Genomic DNA, 20,706 nt, shown 5'->3' on the forward strand with positions numbered 1-20,706 from the left:
TGGCAATCTTAAAGAATCGATAATTAATTAAAATTCACGCATTGGACCTTGTATAGTGATATTGTGTGGCATAATATATTTTTTGTACATATTTTATTTAGTCATTATTAGTTAGCTCGAGCACAATCTTACAATTACATAGCTGTTTATACGTTTATAACTTATATCGTTTATGACAGTTCTTCGATTTATTTGCAATATGATCAATACGGGGTTTGTACTATAAATTTATATTTTAAATCATAAATTGTATTATACATTATAAATTGTGTTATATATTTATAATATAAATTAGTATAATATAATATAATATAAATTTATAATTCATATATTACCTATAACATAAACATAAATAAAAACATAAATTACTTATAACAGATTGTTTAAAAATAAAACAAATTGTTATTTGCAATCATTTTGACGATTATGCAAAAGAAGATAACTGTAAATTATCAATTTATTGTTTGGAAAAGTTCATTAAATTTGAGTGAAAATTATACATATTGTGCTGTTAATTATGCTCTAGTTACATATTATTTGTACATAAGTTAATTATAAATGCTACAAAAATATCATTAAATATATAGTAAATATCATTATTGCAGACGTTTAGGTAAATTTATTCTTTTAACATAGTGGATCCTAATCAGAGACATATTTTAGTTACTGAATATTGTAATTAATACCTTATTTTGGATACTTTATATATTTTTGTATATTATGTGCATTTTTATATCTGCAAATTTCTCATAAATGCATAGACACCTGCAGTCTAATCATTATCAATACATATTAATAAATATATATTTTCATATGTACAGATATATATAGATGTATGTTTTTAATATCTATTAGTTTTATAAAATAGACTTATCATTTATAAATGTTTAATATATGTATATAGAAAACTTGCTGGCCGCACAATCTTTATTACTGGTGCAACAAGAGGAATTGGGAAAAATATTGCCTTGAAAGCTGCAAAAGATGGAGCAAATATCGTCATTGCAGCTAAAACTACAGAGCCACATCCAAAGTTACCAGGCACTATATACACTGCTGCCAAAGAGAGTAATTATAAAAATAATAAAAAATATTAAATAATAATTAATTAATTATCTCAAATTTTGATGTATGAAACCTCTTTCATTAAAGAAATTCATTTGTTTCAGTTGAGCAAGTGGGTGGTAAGGCATTACCTTGCATCGTAGATGTAAGAGATGAAGCACAAGTAGTGTCTGCAGTAGAAAATGCTGTTAACAAATTTGGTGGTATTGACATTGTTATTAATAATGCCAGTGCAATTTCTTTAACAGGCACAGAATTTACAGATATGAAAAAGTATGATCTTATGAATAACATCAATGCCAGAGGAACATTTTTAGTGTGAGAATAAAAGTTCTTTACGAATTACATGTACAAATCAAGAATGATAATTATTATTATGATATTTATTTTAAGGTCCAAGATATGTTTACCTTATTTAAAAAAAAGCACAAATCCCCATATAGTAAACATCAGTCCACCATTAAGTATGAAACCAATATGGTTTAAAAATCACGTTGCGTATACAATATCTAAATTTGGAATGTCAATGTGTGCTCTTGGCATGGCTGAAGAATTTAAGGATATTGGCATTGCTGTAAATGCTGTCTGGCCAAAGACTGGTAAATTATTCATTTTTTAATTTTATTATTTTCTTAATTTTTATTTATTTGTATAAATGTAAATTTATTCTTAATCCAGCTATTTATACTGCCGCGGTTGCAATGTTATCTGGTGCTGAATCAAGTAATTACAGTCGTAAACCTGATATAATGGGAGATGCTGTGTATGCTTTGATTTGTAAAGATAGTAAATCTATTACTGGGCAGTTTTTAATTGATGAAGAAATATTAAAAAATGAGGGAATCACGGATTTCACAGATTATGCATGTAATCCAGGTATATTGAGTGGAATATAATATTTCTATAGTGATCTATAATTAATACTTTGTTAAAGGAATCTATTATAAATATTTCTTTCTCTTTTTTTAGAAAATAAAGATAAATTAATGCTAGATTTCTTTGTGGATGAAAATTTGGAGTCTTTGGGTTCAGAAGTTCATTCATTATATAAATTAACACAAAAAGATATACAGGATATTAATAAAACAAACGGAAAAATTGCACAAATATTTAGCGTTATTCAAGCAAACTTGAATAGTGATCTTGTTAACAAAACAGGCGCCATATTTCAATTCAATGTCAGAGGTAAATCAGCCTGTGAGATTAAATATTGTCTTTCATTGATTGCTCTAGAAACATGTCAATTAATATAAAGTTAATAGGTAGTGAAGCTGGTACATGGTTTTTGGATCTTAAAACTGGACAAGGTTCGGCAGGTAGAGGAGAACCTAGTCAGTCACCAGATGCTACATTAACAATGGATTCCGATAACTTTTTTGCAATGTTTTCTGGTAATTAAATATATTTATGTATTAAACGCATTAAAAATTGATTTAGAATGAGGTTTATCAATAAAAAATTTGTATTTGTTTAGGAAAATTGAAACCGACATCAGCATTTGTAATGGGAAAATTGAGAATTAGTGGAGACCTTCAAAAAGCAATGAAATTGGAAAAATTAATGAATCTATTAAAGTCTAAACTTTAAGAATCAAATGTTTCCTCTTTTTAAGAAACACTGAATCTAGAATATTCTTACATGAAACTAGAATATTCATATTGTTACTTTTATTTTAAAGTTTATTGTTAAGTATAAAACGTTTATACAGTTTTTAAAGATTAATGTAAAATATATTTTTATATACTCTCTTGTAATATATTTTGTAACAACAAATAATAAAGGAATTATACAATTTAAATGCTCAAATAGTTATTCATATATTTCAAACTATATTTACAAATATCATTGATGTTTGTCATTTTCCATGAAAGCAATCTATGAATATAGGCAATATCTTATTCCTATAGTTTTTACCTTTTCATAACTTCCAAAGAAGATAAATCCTCCCATAATTATCCACATTACTCTGGGACCCACACCAGCAAAAAGTCTACAAAGTTTCCAATTTTAAAGTCAAATCAATATAAAATTTGAAAAATTATCCATTATAAATCAAATACCGACTTACCCATGAAAACCTTTATCTCTATATATATCTTTTAATACATATAGTATTTTTAATTTTGAAGTATTTCCATTTCCATGTGAAAGCATTATTCTTGTTTTTATAACATCTAGTGGTGTAGTAGCAGTAGCAGAAATACCACCTACATAATTACATGAAATTAATTATAAAGTAAAATTATCATAGGATACTAAAGATTTAAACCTGCAATTGCTCCACATATTGCACTTTCTATAGGAAGAATTTCTCTGTCAACATGCAAACTCCAAACTTTCTTAAAGTATTCCCATATTGGAAATTGTATTAAACTAAAAGGCACATCTCTTAATATAGTGCTCCAATAACAACTATATAATAATCTAAGATTAATATCATGTCTATTTAGCATTGAAACTTGTCTCCTTTGTTTTATTACTTCCACAGGTACTCTTATTAAACAAGCCACCTTCATTTAAATTAAATATAATTAGAATTTTATTCTTAATGAAAATTCTAATTAATTACTTTTCTCCTAAAAATTACCATTTCTGCTAAAGATGCTGAACCCATGTGAAGGAACAAATGATATTTCTCAGGTACTCTACATTGCGTTATATTTTTAATACCTTCATATGTGACGAAAAATAATGATGCTAAAGTATTGTAAAAGTTTAATTTATATGTAGTTGTATATATTTCTAAATTACTTTATATGACTTCATATTATAGCACTTGTTTACCGCTTGGTGCAGATCCAATTATTATTGGAAGAATTCCTTTATAAAGATTAGAAAATCCTCCTGATTTTGCAAATCCTTGCTTAGATTGTAGACGTGTTTTTAATGTGTCTAATGGATACAATATTACATCGACAGATGTCCCAGCCAATCCTCCTGCCTATTTAAATGAATACTTGAATTATAGAATAAATGAATTATAATGAATAAAGTTTCAATTTTTCAAATACTATATAAGTTAACAAATAATTTAGATCAATTTTTGTCTCCCTTATATAAATAAACATTTTGTTACTTACTATTATACTGCTATTATACTTACTATTATACCCATATATAAATAAACATTTTGTTACTATTATACTACTATTATACGTACTATTATACCCTTATATAAATAAACATTTTGTTACTTACTATTAAAGACATAGCGAAAGTAAATTTCGTATTTATTGTTTCCAACGTCATTTCATATTATGATAACTTTATTAATTTGGGTTAAACTACACTCGTTGGATGAATGGATAGAAGCTACGTACGCTAAAACCGCTTTAACTTTACATACTCATAATTTTTGAACTACCAAATTTCTAAAATTAAGGAGCATTTTTTGTATTCCACGCATTGAAAATTATTAAATTGCAATAAAAGAAGATAACAATTCTATTTATTTTTGTGCATAACAGCACAAAAATAACCTAGTTTACACACACATGACTACTGTATTTCGTTAAAAATTTACTTAATGTTATCATTGAAGTAAAATTTTCATGTCATTGTTTTTTCATGTCATGATAATATCTATTATCAATTAGAAATGATGACTTTTCGAAGAAATAATCTATATTCTTATTTTTTAATCCTATAATGGAAGATTGAAAACTTATACAAATTTTCTGTATAGGTATAAAAAATCTTCGTAACAATATACGTAGGTAATTTAAATAAGTTTGATACGGATGAGTTGAATTCTGAACGGTTAAAAGATTACAGTTCAAGTTGGTGTACTTTCGCAGGAAAAATATATGTTGGGTTATTATCAGTATATAATGAAGTCATAGGTACTTAAAAAATTCGAATATTTTACATTTATAAATTTGAATTTTGATAATAAGCGAATAAAGAGAAGACAATTTTACTACACAAATGAAAAAAACAATTTCTTCATAATTCTTTAATTTTTAGTAACTGTATGCAGAAAAAACCATTGTTGCTTTTTCATAAATATTTCTTCCATATGTTTTTAATTCTTTATATTTTGTAAAATTTAATTCTGCAATAATAAGGTGAATTCATTGTAAGATTATACGTATTTTATTATAGATTTTTAATGACTTAAAGAGAGGGATACAGTTACCATTTTTTATTATGTATAGATAAATTAAAATATTATTCTAATTCTGTCCAAAATCTAAAGGTAAGTAGAATTGGTATCTGAAGTTCCACGAGAACCAACTGATCGTACTATATGAGGATAAGGAATACGAAAACCTTCGAACATTGCGTTTCCCTTTCTCACGTCAAATGATTGACTCGACATATTCGCCCCACACGAAAAATATGAATTTGATGCAGGTCTACAAAATAAAAAGAATTTTCCAGTTATATATCTTGTTTAGAATTTGAAGTTATAAAATAGTTTGAAATTTTTAATTTTGGACTTATATCCATATACCTCATTTTTGAACTTCTGTTGTTGCCCGATTTTATTGGTGTAGATACATCACTTAAAGAGTTTAAAGTTCTATTTTGCATCTCGAAAGACATTAATTTCTTTTTTTGTTCAGTATTTTCCATTTTCAGTTTAATATATTTATCTCTCACCATTTTCATGTTTTGAGTTAAGCTATAGTAGTGGGACTTCAATGTTTCGTATTTTTTGTCCTTGAGAATTTGATTAAAAACATATGTTTCTTTCAATTCAACATACAAAAGTTAGGAAAAAGAAAAAAAGAAAAAGAAAGTAAGAAACACACGATTTCATGAAAGCGTTGTATCATAATTTTCATTTGATTATTCTGAAAACCACATATTTTGTGTAATGATTCCAATGATTCATTCAATGGAGCAAAGAAATTCTCTACTTTCGACAATGATGGTTGCTGTAACTCGACAGAAAAAATATCAATCTGCTGACATTGAGGACACTGTTTTTCAGCTAAATTATGAAAGAGAAAACAGATTTATTCTTATATACAATATGAGCATATACTTATAGCATGAATTTATTATTTTATGCTGTTTATTATTGCCTTGTTGTATGCATCCATTACAATATATGTGACCGCATTGAGTTAAGCAAAATGGTTTTTTCCCTCTATGTGGTGTGGCAAAACACTTGTTACATATAAACATATCCATCTCTGTTAAAAAGAACAAACAACGTTTATATTTTACTTTCGAATAAAATTCACAATTTAAATTATCTATGGTGTGTTGGTAATCTTATTTTGTGCTGAATCAGTAAAATTAGCGCATGTGGCGGGAAATTCAAATATCTCAATAAATTAAAAAGATGAATTACACAAAGAAAGTTCGTATTTTAAGATTACGTTGTATTTTCTCTATAATTAATATTATTTAAATTTTACTTTGTAATTCTCATAAAAATACATTTTCCTCAATTCTTGCTTCAAATTTGCTGCGAACTTACCAAATAATCTAATACATACATTCAAATAAATAAGAAATTACTGAAGATTTTCATCTTGTAAATTCTTGTAAAAAATAATTTAATGTAAGTTACGATGTTTGAAATTTATCGAGTCCTGAAAAATCAACATGGAAGACAAAAAGGGTCTCGTTCTGCACATATGTGACATGCAATAAATGTCTCAGACAAAGACAGAGACACTCTATTCATCTCTATCTATCTTGTAGTATGAGAACTTTGTTGCTTTGTTGATTTTCACAACTCATTTTTCAAACAGTTTTTCCTATTGAGTCTGGAGGTTCAGATCTGTCTGTAGGACCGTAATATTGAAAGAACTTGAATTAATAACTAATAACTGCTTACGATAATAATTAATAATTGCTAATACTAAAGATAACCTGTCTCTGCACATGAATAGTGTATTTTATTCTGATATTGTTATGTGTTGATAATGGCGACTGTAAATAGGTATTGTAAATCGAATATATATAAGTTGCATACTAATGTAATGTTATTTGTTCATTACTCCATATATTTTATTTAGGATAAATGACGTAAAATTAATACAACTTGTGAGAGAACATGAACTATTATACAATTCTTCTGCTGAGAATTATGGATCTAACGCCGCACGAAATGCTGTATGGAAAGAAATTGCGAGGATTATGGGATTACCAAGTAAGGAATAAATTTAATATTTAAGTGTGAAATACACAAAAAGTAGTACAATTATATTGAATACCAAAAACCAAACATTTATAAACTATCTATATTTTAATAATAGATAGTTATTAGATCCAGTTTGAGTCATGTATATCCAAAGAGAACAACAGGATTAGTTGATTAACCATATATTTGTATACTGTCCTTTTTGGACTACTAAATGGTACATTGGAATTTTTCAGATGCTACATAATCTTCTCATAATTTTAATAACTTTAACCCCTAGACGACTAATAGACAATAAAAACTATATTGTAAAGATATTGGCAAATGACTTACTTAAAGATAACGAATTGTGTGATAGATTTCAAAGCAGCTGTGTTTACATAGATCTACACCATATTATCCATAACAATATTTCATATCTTTCCTTTTATTATTTTTTGTACATACGATATCTTTGAAGATCTGATTTTTTTTCTTCAGAACAAATTTTTGAATTTTTTTTTTTTATTACAATTCTATCAGATATATATCATTGTGTGCCCTTGGGCAGTTATATAAAACAAAAAATGAACAAAATAAAATAAAGGAAATAAAGCAAAAAAAATGGGCAAGATGCATTATTTCAAGCATCCTGTACTTATTGCAAAATGTGTGTTAATTATAAACTTTGTTCCATTTTAGCTTCACGATGTAAAAGGAGATGGGTTATTATTAAAGATCAATATCTAAGATTTTTACGGAGGAAACCAACAGTAAGAAAAAAATGGTCTTCAAAACCATATCAGTATCAATATGAAATGGAATTCTTAAAGCCACATTTGAAGCAAACATCATTATATGGATGGTTACCGGAATTTTATACTCACGATGTGCGAAGATCGCCTCGTATTTCAGATACGATAATAGAAAATACCAATTTAAACAACACCAATAATAGAAAATCAAGATCTGAATCGATATCTGTAATCACTGTACCATCGAATTCTCTTCCAACTCAACTTTCAAATTCAAATTCAAAGAACGCATATGAGAAACCTCGTATAATCGGATCTTCATCCCTCGTAATGGAATATGCAAATGATAAACAATGTGAAACTCGTGATGTTCTAACGAAATACTTCGAAACTGTAGCTGAAACAGTTCGAGAATTTCCACCAACGTTACAAGTGAAAGTAAAATCAGAAATATCAAAGATAGTTCATCAAGCTGAAATGGAATATATTCATCAAATTCAACTACAGCCATATGGACAATTGATAAACAGTTTTCCAGAACCCGAGCAAATGCCTTTTAATAACGTTATGAATTCGCAATACACAATCGAACATGCTTTAACAAAAATTGAACATCCCGGATGAAGATCGTCGCTAAATGTTTTATTGAAATAATGAGTCTATAATAAATTGAGAAGATTCATAACCTTCATCAACAATTTGCGTTTCTTGACAAGTTTGAAATTGTAATTATATATCGTTGATAATGAAAAGTTATCCAGTTAAATATATATAATATAATATATATTTATTTTATATATATGTTTAACTGGATAACTTTTCATTACCAACGATATATAATTTATATTATAAATAAATAAATAAAGTAAATATTATAAATAATACATATATATAGCATTTTGAAAGCATTTATTTAATAAGTAATAGCATGTTAAACAGAAATTAAAGTTCTAGGATTCTTATGATGAGGAGAAACATAGGATAAGGCATTAGAACTTAAATTTTAATATTGGACTTAATGTATAAGCAAAATCGCTGAGGCCTAATTATGTATAAATATAATGATCAAGATTAAATATAGATTAGGAATTTATTCAGCTTTGATTATACCACAAGCCCAACGATCTCCCGAATTTCCAGTAGACGCAGAAAGAGGACTGCTGCCTTTCCCAAGATCATCTTCGCCGGAATGAACAACAATTGCACGTCCTATGATATTGTTATTTCCAGTAAAAGAAATAATAGAATCTTTGATATTTACATCGGCAACTCCGCTTTCGTTTGCTAATATGTTACCTAAATCGCCAACATGTCTCACCGGACTATTTTGTCCACCGTGAGTGACCTAAAATTAGAAATCAAAGATAAAATTTCTTTTATAAGCATCATTTATGGTTCGGTCATATTTTATACGTAATTTATTAAGAATTGAATGCAAATTTTAATGTGGCCTTGTTATTAAATAATAACTTACATTCTCAGGATTGAAATGTGGGCCGGTAGACATACAACCATCTCGTAAGTCTCCCTTTTCGTGTACATGGATACCATGTAATCCTGGTGTAAGTCCATATACTTTTCCGGTAATTTCAATTAAGTTATTCTCGCATTGAACCAAAGTTAGTTCCCCTGTTACATTTTTCGTTTTAGCGTTATTTGGTACCAAATGGACGTGTGCAGCCTTTAGCTATGAGATATGAATTTCATAATATTAAATAATCATATTAAGTAATTTATAAGAGTATAAATTAATTTCTCTTTTTAGAAATATTTCTTAACTTCTTTTTAATGAAATTGATATTTTGGCAAACATACTTGCGCAATGAAAGTGAGCAGTATGATTATTCGATTCATGATGAAATATTCTGAAAATAAAATAAAATAATTATATAATATTGTATACAATTATCATATGGCAAAGGTTCAATAAATTTCTATAATTTTGACCTACTTTGAGAATCGTTAACTTAGAGTTAAATTGATTACCGATTTGTTCATGAATCAACTTTTGATCTATAAATTACGAATTCAATCTGATCATTTTAAATCTAAATGTTAATTAAAAAGGAAGATCGATTATGTTTTAAAAAATATCAAAAAATAATTTTAGTTTGAAAATATATTCATACCATGAAAAATAAAAACTTATATAATTATATTAATAGATACTAAAAATTACTTGTACTCTTTTTAACAAATTTTTAAAATAAAAATGACAAATTCACAATAACTATGATGATAAAATTATTCTTAAATTATAGTAATGCGCAAAATAAGAAAATATAAGAAATTTTTATCAAGCACGTAAACTTGTGAGATAATAGCCGATTAAAAGATGAAAAATAAATATTACGCCGTAAGCGAACGAACCTTTCAATCTTGGAGAATAAATGCAGAAAGTGAAAGGAATGTACATTTATGCACGGATAATGACAAACTGGTTGGATGCGGTGCTGAAGGCCTACTTATACTATTCGCAGTTAGATATATCCCCACTCGCTATTCCTTTAAAATGGTTATGAACAATTACTTTGAGAATGATCCTGCTCTATTAATTCACCTATTACTGCGACAAAATGATCGTCAAAGACGATGAAAGATTTTAGACCTAGATTTCACTGGCAACAAAGAGAATAATTCTTATATCTTACAGAGATTAATTCGAAATGGATTAGATTAACATCTGGGCTATAATAATTTACCAACTAATAATTTTAATAAGTTGATGAACTACAACTTATAAATTTTTTTTTTTTTTGCAATTTTATGTTAACTAGAATAATCAGATAACTTATAATTTGCAAAACTTACTTTGCAAATTTTTTTTGCTTTATTATATTGAATTTCTCTTTTATAATGCAAAATAAATTATTGATATACGTATATATTGTGACTTGTCACTCGTAAAATTTCACTAATAATAATTTTAGTAAATTGACAAAGTTCAAGTTGGATTCTGGAAAATTCTGCGAATCCATGTCTTTTTCCTGATGATTGCATTAATGTATAAACATGAGATTATCGCATTTGAAAAGTCACACAATATCGTAAAAGAATACTAGAGTTGTCAAGCAAGTTTAAAAATTAAGTAACTCCTTTTATGTATATACTTATCACAAAAATTGGATGGCCATGAAAAATATTCCCAGAACAACTTTCGTTTAATTCGTTATGTAGGTCCCATTTTAATAGATTTCAAGGACAAAAATAATTGTAAGAATAATATGCTATTATATTTGTCATCACGGCAATTTCCTTAAATTCTCAAAACATGTTATTATCTTTTAATTGGTTTATAATCTTTATTAATTTAAGAAAATTACTTTTGATCTTTTATTTATGTTGTAAAGATGAAAATTGTTTGCAACCATTTTCTACAACAAAATTGAAGATCATTTACAGCGTATGTGATGGTAGATGGAGACAACTACGACGCAAATTGCTCTCTTTTGTTTGCTTGAATCCTTCTTATAACGAATACCGGATATTATATTTGTAAGGCACTGATTTTCAGTTCACCTACGTGAACGTGAATCATCTCATCCCAATTCATCTACGTAACAATGTTTCTTGCAGTTGAATAAAGCGCAATTCTTCATCCTTGTTTTCTTCTTCAATTTGTTTTCTTTAACTTGACTTTTACCTCAACATTACTTTAATCTTTTACATTAATTTTCAATAAATAAAATAAAATTTTATTTTTGTAATACAATATTTTAAGATTACTTCCATTGAAAGTTAAGTATATTTTCATGCTAAGTCACATTGCGTACAACATTCTGCTGGTTCAACGTGCTTCCAGGGTCCACACATTTTTGAGCGTTCCAAAAAAATTTTGTATAATGCATATATGCACTTTTTAAATTTACATTTACAAAATATTCTTAAATATTACTACATATTTTTCGTACATCTATTTAGTATACAGGCTTCTTAATTCAAGAATGTTGCTATCGTCAGTAAGTTCATTTTCATCTGAAGTGTTATTTAGTGTATCCAATAAATCATCAAACAATAATTCATCTTGGCTTTCATTTTTTTTTAGTTCTATGAGATATTTTGCTACTTTTTTAGAATTAGGGCCTATTTTGTAAAATAATTAAAAAACTGTTTCCTCGCAAATTAAAACGCGGACATTCAAATAACAAAATGTTGTACAACGATAAAACACTTTATAAAGTACGATGCACGATTGACACAAACCTACCGATGTTGTGGCAATACTGACCGATTATTTTTTACCCTCTCGAAATTTCGACATATATTTATTTTGTTAATCATTTGTCACAAGAATATGCAAGGCTCCATTGCCTTGGTAACGTGATAGAAAAATCAATTTATTTCTAATTTCTTGAGCCGTCATGCATATTTTCATGCTAAGTCATAGTTACATAGTTAAATTAATGTTTTATTGTAGATATCATTTATATGATTATGCTGAATCTCTTCTTCGATTTGTTCAATTTTTTCAACTCGGTATCCATCGTGACGCGTATCGTTTTCTTCTTTCTTAGAATATTCTCCCAATTAAACGAATGCTGAAACGGATGCTTCTGTAAATCCGCTAACACTTTAGCCTGCGTTTCCATAAAATGGTAAATGATCTCTTCATTCGGGTCAATTCGTTGCATTTCCTTAAAATTCATTAGAGAAAGGATCATAAATGAAAAAAGATCATAATTAAAATACGATAAGGACATCCTCTAATAATATTAATCGATCGATCATAGTAGACAGTAGCTGACGAAACCATTTGGACACTTATCATACAAAATTTGTATATCCATGTTGTATGTAAAATATTTTGAAACGTTAGCACTGTAATAAGACATGACTGTCATGATTATAGTGATCAAATTTGAAACTTAAGTTTCGTGTAACATATAATATATTCATAAAAGGTGTCTGTACAAATGTTCCAGAAAAATTAGACGCGATATAAGACACACAACAATGGCCAATAATAAAGAACAGTAGTAATAATAATGAAAGTCATGTAAATGCTCGGGAAACTCTCTTTAAAATATTTAAGTGTATTGTGTTCAACATCTTTTTTCTTGTTACGATGTAATAATGATACAATGATTATGGAATAAGGTGAAACGAGATGAATAAATTGGACGCTGTGATATAGTGTGTTAAGTTATTATTGACCTTCTGAAGATTCTCCATAGGCAAATTAGATCAGTTATATCCAAGCTTACCTTTTTTAGTATTCTAAACTATCAAAAATTTAAAAAAAGATTCTGAAGTATTTAACCCCTCTACTACAGTTAATCGCCTCTAGTAAAATTACTCTGTTAATCCGCGTTAATCGTGTGCTCTTCGAATCATTTTTGATGAAAAAATTCAGAGATAAAATTTTGTAGTAGTTTGCCTATAGAATCTGCCTATGGAGGGATTATCATAGAATTTTCTGCTATATTTTTCAAACCATAATCCGACTTTCGTCATTCCATTTACCATCATTTCCTCTTCGAGTATAGTATCCTCCACAGTAACTGGTTTATCGATTTTTCCTGGCACTGGCGCCACGGAAATTCGCTTGGTCTCTGGCTGATGTTTAGGGAAGAAAAGGTTTTTGGTGTGCTCAAAAATACTTTCTTGCATTTTTAATGTTTGCCGCAATTTTTTCTTCTTCCTTTCTGCATCCTGCCGTAATCTTAGAATAGGTTCACGCTGCCTTTCGAGGTCGTCTTTCTTTAAACCTTTCTTCTCCAGAAGCACTTGCTGCATGTGCTTCAACTCCCTTGTTTTCCATCTTTCGCGTGATTCTTCAATCATTTCCCATGTTTTCTAAAAATTCGTCCCAATTAACGATCAAATAATAGTTTGAATTCTTTTTCTTATTATTATTACATTAATAAAAAGAAGTCCAGTTCTATAAGCTGATCTTTTTCTTTTAGTAATATTAGTTTTTAGTATTATTAGTTTAATAATATTAGTTTAGTTATATTAGTTTAAAATAAACATACTAAGCCTTTTTTTAGGGGCTCTACTAAAGGTTCAGCTTCCATTGTTTTAGAGGTGACTGCTTTCTCTTCTTCTTCTTGCTTCTTCTTCTCTGCTTTTCTTTGTTTTTCTTCGATTTCCTTATAAGCCGTTTGTGTCCATCTCTTTAACCATTCTCTACAGCTCTTTACCTGGAATTACCCGTCCGAATGGATTAATAACCCATTCAAAGCTAATGAGTATGCCATGAAAAAAAAATTGTAATTGTATTCGAAAAGATGAAAAAATTATTCCGAAGAAGCTGAAGAATTAAAATATTACAATCCTGAAAAATTATATAATAAAAAGATAATAGGACTTTCGGTTTGGTTCGGAGCGAGGGTAACACGCGGACGGAGAGCTGTGTGGAAAAAGTGAAGTGTGAAGGGAAAAAGGAGAAGGAAGCACAAAGTGACACGAAGAAGGGAAAATGAAGGGTGAGCATACAAGGAGAAAGTGAAAGAAAAGCGAAAAGAAGGCAGGAACGAAAGAGAGATACAAATAAGAAAAACTAGAAGAGAAGAGGTTAAGAAGTCAGAAACAAACAAAGTAAGGCAGGGAAACGATAAATGGCGACAAACAGAGGAAGACCAAGGATAGATACAGCTTGTCAGAAAAAGAGGCACCAACCAGGGAGAGAGGAATGGAGATAATGATGGAAAAAATGGAGAAAATGGAAAGAGGATTCGAGGCAATGATAAAGGAAATAAAAGGTGTATTCGAAAATCAAGTGGAGGAGATGAAGAGGGAAATGAAAGAGGAAAGGGAAAGAAGGGAAAGAGAGAGAGCCAGAGAGAAAGATGAGTGGAAAAGGGAAAAGAAAGAACTATTGGGCAGAATCAGAAGAATCGAGGAGGAGAAGGACAGGGCAGAGAGAGAGAAAAGAAGAAGGAACATAGTAATCAAAGGAGTAGACTGGAACGAAAGAAGCAATGGAGAGACAATAAAGGAGTTCATAACAGAAAAAATGAAAATAGGGGCAGAAGCAGAAAGAACACATATGATAAGGGTGGGGGACAAAAACACAATAATAGTGGCGACAATGAAATCAATGGAGGAAAAGGTAAGGATAATGAAGGAGAAAAGCAAATTGGAAAAGGGGGTATACATAGATGACAAAGATAATGGTAAATTGAAATAAAATAATACAAAAAGAATAAGTGAAAATAAAAATTTGCGTTGTTTAGACATAGTATAGAAAATGAGCAATCCAGTAGTTTGGCCAATTTATATCGTGGCGTTGATAGATTAAATTAATTTTCAAATATCATTTCATTTTTTACAAATTTACCCTTTTAACTTGGCGTTCGATAAAATTACTCATCCATTCTACACAAGCGGTGTCCTTCTTGAAAAAAACATCGGGAGCGAGAAACATCCTTAAGATACCATTAAAATCGCAAAATCCTACGCATTGTGGAGTCAAATATAATTCGTGTGTGTATATCCCTGTAATTATGCGACCTGACAGACTCTGCATGACGCATGGTTCTTCTGTTTTCACCATGAAATCCCATAATTCGACGGTACCATCTAATCGTGTTAGAATTACTATCGTGGGGCGATAACTACCCCAAGAAATAGCAGTGAGGCTATATAAAAGGATAAATTATTTTTTTGTATATAAAAGTAAAGGAAAAGAACGTGATAAGTTATATTTTCTTTTACAGGGGAGCAGTTTTAAAAGTCAATAGAAGATGAGTATTCGTGTTGTATACTAATTTCTTACTAATTTCTTCGTGTCAAATATCTCACAGCTTCTATATACATTTCTAGATTAGGTTCAATATAATCAAGACACTCGTGTCTCATTATAATGTTAATGAAATGTCGAAATGTTTTATATAATACATACAACATATACATATAACTGTTTTAACTGTATAAATACTTCCGAGAGCTATTATATTCGAGAGACATTATATTTCGAGAGCATTATAATTATAATGAAATATTTTAAAAATTCGAAATGTACCTAACTTGTGATTTCTTCCAAAATAACGGTATACCAATATCCTCTTTCCAAATAGCGAATATTTTGCCACCTATGGTTGCAAGCCACGATCTATTTAGCCTAGATCTAACAGAATGTGTTATAGGACCATCGTGTATTCTTTTAAACCAACACCATCGACATATTTCTGTATTAATATTTAAATCTGTTGTGAAATCGTATCCTTCCCACGTGATGCAACCAAAATCGCCTAGAAAATCAAATGTAGTTAAATTAAATTAAATTAATGATTTAAAAATATACAAGGCGTTTGATTTATCTTGTATTGCTTAATATTTTACAATTATTTTATATACAAAAAATTGTACCAAGACAAAGAAATTTAAGATAAACCTGTGTAGCAAAAATAAATATAATATATAATTAATATACATAAATACAAAAATACCTACAACAAAATATCTACTTTTTCTTTTTATAAATTGTTTTTTTATACCTTCAACAGTACCGATATGTATCATCGGTTTCATCACATAATCTGGTTTCTTGATAACATTTTCAAAATACCTCCGGATAGTTACATCTTGCATTGATGGAGCAACGTCAGTGCGTTTTTTCGTAAATTTCGCTGCATACATGCTCATAGTAGTTATTACTACGTTTCGACTTTCGTTTGGATGTTGGATTGTCAAGATATAATAGGGCTTGAAAACACGGTCTAGTACTTTAAACGGAGATATCGACTTTGTCAATGCTTCTGGTCTTATTACGGTCCCTTTCCTTTTCTCCTTTTTCTCCTTCTCATACATCTGCCATCTTATAATATATAATAATTTCTGATTAATTCGCCAGTAAAAATTAATTCAATAAGAAACTGTAAACCATATTTCAATTTCCGATTAATTCCTTCTTTTTTATTTAATTTCTGAAAGTGCATAATCGTGAACGAATAAACTTTTCTGATCGAAGCTAAAAAAGATATAAAACAGATGAAAATGATGACTTATTAAAAAAAAATATTCATCATATATTTATGTAACAAAGTAAAATAATACGGGATAACATTTAATTTCTGGAGAACCTTCATTTTAATTTAATTAGTTTATATTTAATGGCAAATACTTGCACTTTAAGTGAATCGTATTCTAGTTTCTGAATGTGTAATCTCCCTTTCTCTCTAATAATATTGATCTCAAAGTTGAAATAAACATATATTTTTTATAATGATAAGAAACACTGGAAGATTATTTGTTTATCGTGTAAAAATTGTATATCAACTCGATATTAAAGAATGTATAAAAACTCGATATTAACTTCTGTAATCTATTTATAACGAATACTCTGTTTTAGATGTTTCCTATATTTTATATATCTTAGTCTTTAAGTATTTTTGAAATGCTCAAAGCGTGCTCCTATTTACATACTCGTACTAGGGTTAAAGTACTCTAAAATATTAAATTAATTATGATATCCTTACAATATGTATAATAAGTAATAAATCGAATTTACTTAAAAAAAAGACCAACTTTTCATCTAACTTCAAGTTCCAGAAAGCGATCGTACCATCCTCGCTTGCAGACACAAATTGCGACGATAAATCATTGACACTAGTGTCTTCTGGCAACGATGTAATTCTGCCACTGGAATCAAGCTGATCGTACGGAGAAATCCATATAATCTGAGTCACAGCCGCCTTCTGGCTCTCTTTTAACGAGGACATTGCAGTAGGTCTGATTACGGACGTTCCAATTACTTCCTGCATCCATATGGTCAAAGTCTTTATCGCGATTCTATGCTTGATTTGAGCCGCTGTATACACAATTACCGCTTCCACTTTCTCGATTTTACCTGGGATGTGCCATAGTACGATCTGTAATAGTTTAAACACGGTATTTTATAAACATAAAACATTAAAATTATTAGTAATTGAGGACATTAAATACGAAGATCGTAGAAAGAAAATTTGATAAGTACATTTTTATTGATTTTTTTCATTTTAATGTTAAATTATAATTATATTGTACATTAAATATTGTTATGAAATACTCATATTTTTCAATAATAATCTTCTTAGCAGTTTAGATTATTAATACTTAACTGGCCATTTGCGCAACCACCTACGATCAGATTTCCATCTAGTGGACTCACAGCTACGGATGTCACTTCCCTTGGACATTCAAGAACCAATTTTGGTGTCAAACGATCGTTAAACGACCATACGAGAACAAAATTATTGTCGCAAGCCTTAACTACCTGGGACGGAAAATTCGAGATTTACTATCTTAAAAATTTAAGAAATCTAGGAAATTGGAAGAAAGACATCTTTTTTGCAAATTCACCTCTTCGTTCGATTTAGGTCCAATTAGATATTGACTCTTTGAGTAGCTCGTATAGGCAGCAAACGCTATACCAGTCCATAATGGATGCCAGCAAAGGTCATTGATGACTTTATTAGCCACGTGCTGTTCATCGTGAAAGCTCAAGTGTTCCTCATAGCTTACAGGTATCGGCCACTGTGTGTCTCTTATGTTCCTCACTAAATTGCCATAATCGTTCGTGTAAATGTCCCAAGTAGCATTTAACAACAACTACAATAATATAAAGACGAGAATAGACGAGTTATATTACATATTATATATTATTATTAGATTGAAAGAAAACTAACTTGATCGCACACATAGTCGCTGAAACGATGAAGGAAGCTCCTCAAAGATTCTACTTTATCCGGCGTAAATTTCGATATATCCGGAGACTTATATTCATATTTGTACTGAACCCAACAATTTGTAAGTACCGAAAGAGTCGTTTGAGTTTCCACATCTCGAACATCCGGAGTAACTTGAATCATATTGCTTAACAGTTTACGTGGAATATTTTCAAAGATTTGACGGTAAGGAAGAAGTTCGATGTATCCATCTCTAACATCGTTTACTTTTCTGTCTTCGAATTGGAATGACGCATTGAATATATCTGCTGTTCCTATTACCTAAAATGAACCGATGATGTACGATCATCCAAAAGTGAACATTTACTTATTTTTAACAAAATGTAATATAATTGCAAAATTATCAAAAAGAATATTCAGGACGATTTTATCTTAAATATCGTAAAATATTACATTATATATACATATATATATATAATTATATACCATAGATTCTCTATATGTGTATAGTAAAAATCCATTTCATTCTCCAAAATTATATTAATAAAAAGTGACACGTTTGTTACAATAAACTCTTTCCTTCATTCTAGCATTGCCTACATAGTAAAAGTACTTTCATTCATTCCCTTATTTCGCCTTCCACTTTTTACCTCGATCTCTAACAGCGGTCTAGTATTCTTAACGATGGACGCCTCGATCTCTACACTGCTGTTAAATTCCTGCCATTTCCCTAACGGTTTATAGACGGCGGTCCTCACACGATTTTCGTGTTCCTCTCTTTGTTTCTGAATTTTTTCGACCACAGCATCTCGGCCATCCTCCGTCAAGCATATGTAGAACTGACCTTCTTCGGTTAACGATGGAACATAACCGATTAGTATCTTCGAATTCGGAAACATTCGAATCTCGTTTTTTATTGGCAGGAAATCGCTACTGTCTTCGTGGAGATCTATATTGTCTTCAATGATCTCTTTCCGAACGTATACCCAAGGATACTCGGTGCTAACGTTTTCTCCTATGACACAGCCAACTACCTTTTGCGTTAAAGGCGACAAATTGATCCTTGCTATACCTGGTGCGCCCTGAACAAGAACGTACTACTTAATAAGTTGTTTCTTTGATCTAGAAAGGGCCAGTGATCGAACATAAGAACATAATTGGGAAGATTTTGGGCGGAAGAACCAACAACAATATAAATAAATAAAATGACATTGATTTGGATTACTAGTGAAACAGAATAGCGAATTTCTTTCGGTGATTCGGGTACATAATCCACCGAAGCAAGACGTAGAAGATCGCTGGTTGATGGACCGGAAGCGGAATAAGAATCTAAATCGAAAATCGTTCTTCGTCTTTCTTTTAATGTACTTATGTCCAAGCGTACTGTTTCCTTTGCTTCCTTTTCCCAATCTATGGTTTCGCTAGAAATGGCTTCACAGAAAATTCTAATTAATTATATTTATAACGTTTCATAAAATGAATTAGTTATGGTTAATTAAAGAGTTTACTATTGATTGACAAAATGAAAACCAACACTTTACTGCTTCCGTCCAGTCCTTTTCATATTTAGGCATGTATCCATAATCTTCAGCTTCGGAATAATCGTCATCATACATGGCATTTTCTGCTAGCGCAGAATATTCCCTTTTCCTTGATTCTTCAACTGTACTTTCATATTCTCCCTGTTCAGTTTCTTCATTTTGAAGAATTTTGTCACCTTGATTAAGTTGCTCATCTTGTTTCTCTTTCTCCTCATTATGAGGCCCATGTTCATCAGCCATTATATTTCAGTTAATTATGCGAAAATAGTAGAAAAATGATATCAATAATATTAAATTATTTAAACACGTTAAACAGAAATTTGTACATACATTTCTGTCACACGTGACGTTGTCGACTATGCTAAGCATCTGTCAAATATGTATGTATTGTATTCGATTTATAATCGTACCACGAACGAGGTACTGAACGAGACGTGAGATCTTAATATTGACATACGAATACCTCTACAATACTTGTTCATCCTACTACAGAGCATACACTGCTTTTACATGTATCAATTAATCTTTGGCAAACAATGTCAAGTTAAGGACTACGCTACTTGTAGTCCAATTTAGGCCTCAATAAACTCTGTTCTTTCTTTTATTTAAGCTGTAGAAATATAGAAATTTATGTTTTTTAGAATTTCATAGGA

At 29.6% G+C, this 20,706-nt stretch overlaps 6 protein-coding genes and 1 long non-coding RNA gene across 8 annotated transcripts; 3 read left to right on the top strand and 4 right to left on the bottom strand.

Annotated features, from left to right (window-relative positions):
* Nucleotides 1-22: 22 nt before the first annotated feature.
* Nucleotides 23-2,863, top strand: LOC126925194 (hydroxysteroid dehydrogenase-like protein 2). The gene is made up of 8 exons (XM_050740501.1): nt 23-213; nt 905-1,068; nt 1,170-1,383; nt 1,459-1,664; nt 1,744-1,941; nt 2,035-2,250; nt 2,328-2,456; nt 2,540-2,863. Exons 1-8 carry the CDS (start codon nt 173-175, stop codon nt 2,650-2,652), a joined length of 1,281 nt encoding a protein of 426 aa, XP_050596458.1. The 5' UTR covers nt 23-172; the 3' UTR covers nt 2,653-2,863.
* Nucleotides 2,858-4,659, bottom strand: LOC126925198 (S-adenosylmethionine mitochondrial carrier protein-like). The gene is made up of 6 exons (XM_050740507.1): nt 4,264-4,659; nt 3,850-4,006; nt 3,653-3,762; nt 3,335-3,575; nt 3,134-3,272; nt 2,858-3,055 (listed from the first exon to the last, which is right to left on the bottom strand). Exons 1-6 carry the CDS (start codon nt 4,312-4,314, stop codon nt 2,941-2,943), a joined length of 813 nt encoding a protein of 270 aa, XP_050596464.1. The 5' UTR covers nt 4,315-4,659; the 3' UTR covers nt 2,858-2,940.
* Nucleotides 4,314-6,652, bottom strand: LOC126925202 (RING finger protein narya). Its single transcript, XM_050740510.1, has 6 exons — nt 6,500-6,652; nt 6,099-6,209; nt 5,823-6,004; nt 5,522-5,730; nt 5,204-5,423; nt 4,314-5,119 (listed from the first exon to the last, which is right to left on the bottom strand). The coding sequence occupies exons 2-5, from the start codon at nt 6,205-6,207 to the stop codon at nt 5,258-5,260; spliced, it is 666 nt and encodes a 221-aa protein (XP_050596467.1). The 5' UTR covers nt 6,208-6,209; nt 6,500-6,652; the 3' UTR covers nt 4,314-5,119; nt 5,204-5,257.
* Nucleotides 6,653-6,738: 86 nt separating this feature from the next.
* On the top strand, nt 6,739-8,995 carry LOC126925197 (uncharacterized). Its single transcript, XM_050740506.1, has 3 exons — nt 6,739-6,967; nt 7,044-7,177; nt 7,850-8,995. Exons 1-3 carry the CDS (start codon nt 6,951-6,953, stop codon nt 8,524-8,526), a joined length of 828 nt encoding a protein of 275 aa, XP_050596463.1. The 5' UTR covers nt 6,739-6,950; the 3' UTR covers nt 8,527-8,995.
* LOC126925199 (uncharacterized) lies at nt 8,795-10,429 on the bottom strand. The gene is made up of 4 exons (XM_050740508.1): nt 10,273-10,429; nt 9,718-9,767; nt 9,377-9,589; nt 8,795-9,247 (listed from the first exon to the last, which is right to left on the bottom strand). The coding sequence occupies exons 1-4, from the start codon at nt 10,316-10,318 to the stop codon at nt 8,993-8,995; spliced, it is 564 nt and encodes a 187-aa protein (XP_050596465.1). The 5' UTR covers nt 10,319-10,429; the 3' UTR covers nt 8,795-8,992.
* A 749-nt stretch (nt 10,430-11,178) lies between these two features.
* On the bottom strand, nt 11,179-20,670 carry LOC126925200 (dynein axonemal intermediate chain 3-like). Its single transcript, XM_050740509.1, has 13 exons — nt 20,047-20,670; nt 19,738-19,943; nt 19,163-19,594; nt 18,513-18,833; nt 18,187-18,435; nt 17,949-18,100; nt 17,374-17,721; nt 16,344-16,663; nt 15,869-16,097; nt 15,185-15,485; nt 13,878-14,045; nt 13,366-13,698; nt 11,179-12,536 (listed from the first exon to the last, which is right to left on the bottom strand). Exons 1-13 carry the CDS (start codon nt 20,291-20,293, stop codon nt 12,327-12,329), a joined length of 3,516 nt encoding a protein of 1,171 aa, XP_050596466.1. The 5' UTR covers nt 20,294-20,670; the 3' UTR covers nt 11,179-12,326.
* LOC126925203 (uncharacterized) lies at nt 18,227-18,992 on the top strand. 2 transcript variants are annotated; one of them, XR_007713838.1, is made up of 3 exons: nt 18,227-18,350; nt 18,496-18,633; nt 18,708-18,992. It is a non-coding gene; the product is annotated as an uncharacterized LOC126925203 (long non-coding RNA). The 2 variants fall into 2 exon arrangements; XR_007713837.1 differs by having other exon boundaries at nt 18,299-18,405.
* Nucleotides 20,671-20,706: the final 36 nt, after the last annotated feature.

This window comes from Bombus affinis, chromosome 15 (assembly GCF_024516045.1).
Source record: "Bombus affinis isolate iyBomAffi1 chromosome 15, iyBomAffi1.2, whole genome shotgun sequence".
Classification (NCBI taxonomy): Eukaryota; Metazoa; Arthropoda; class Insecta; order Hymenoptera; family Apidae; genus Bombus; species Bombus affinis.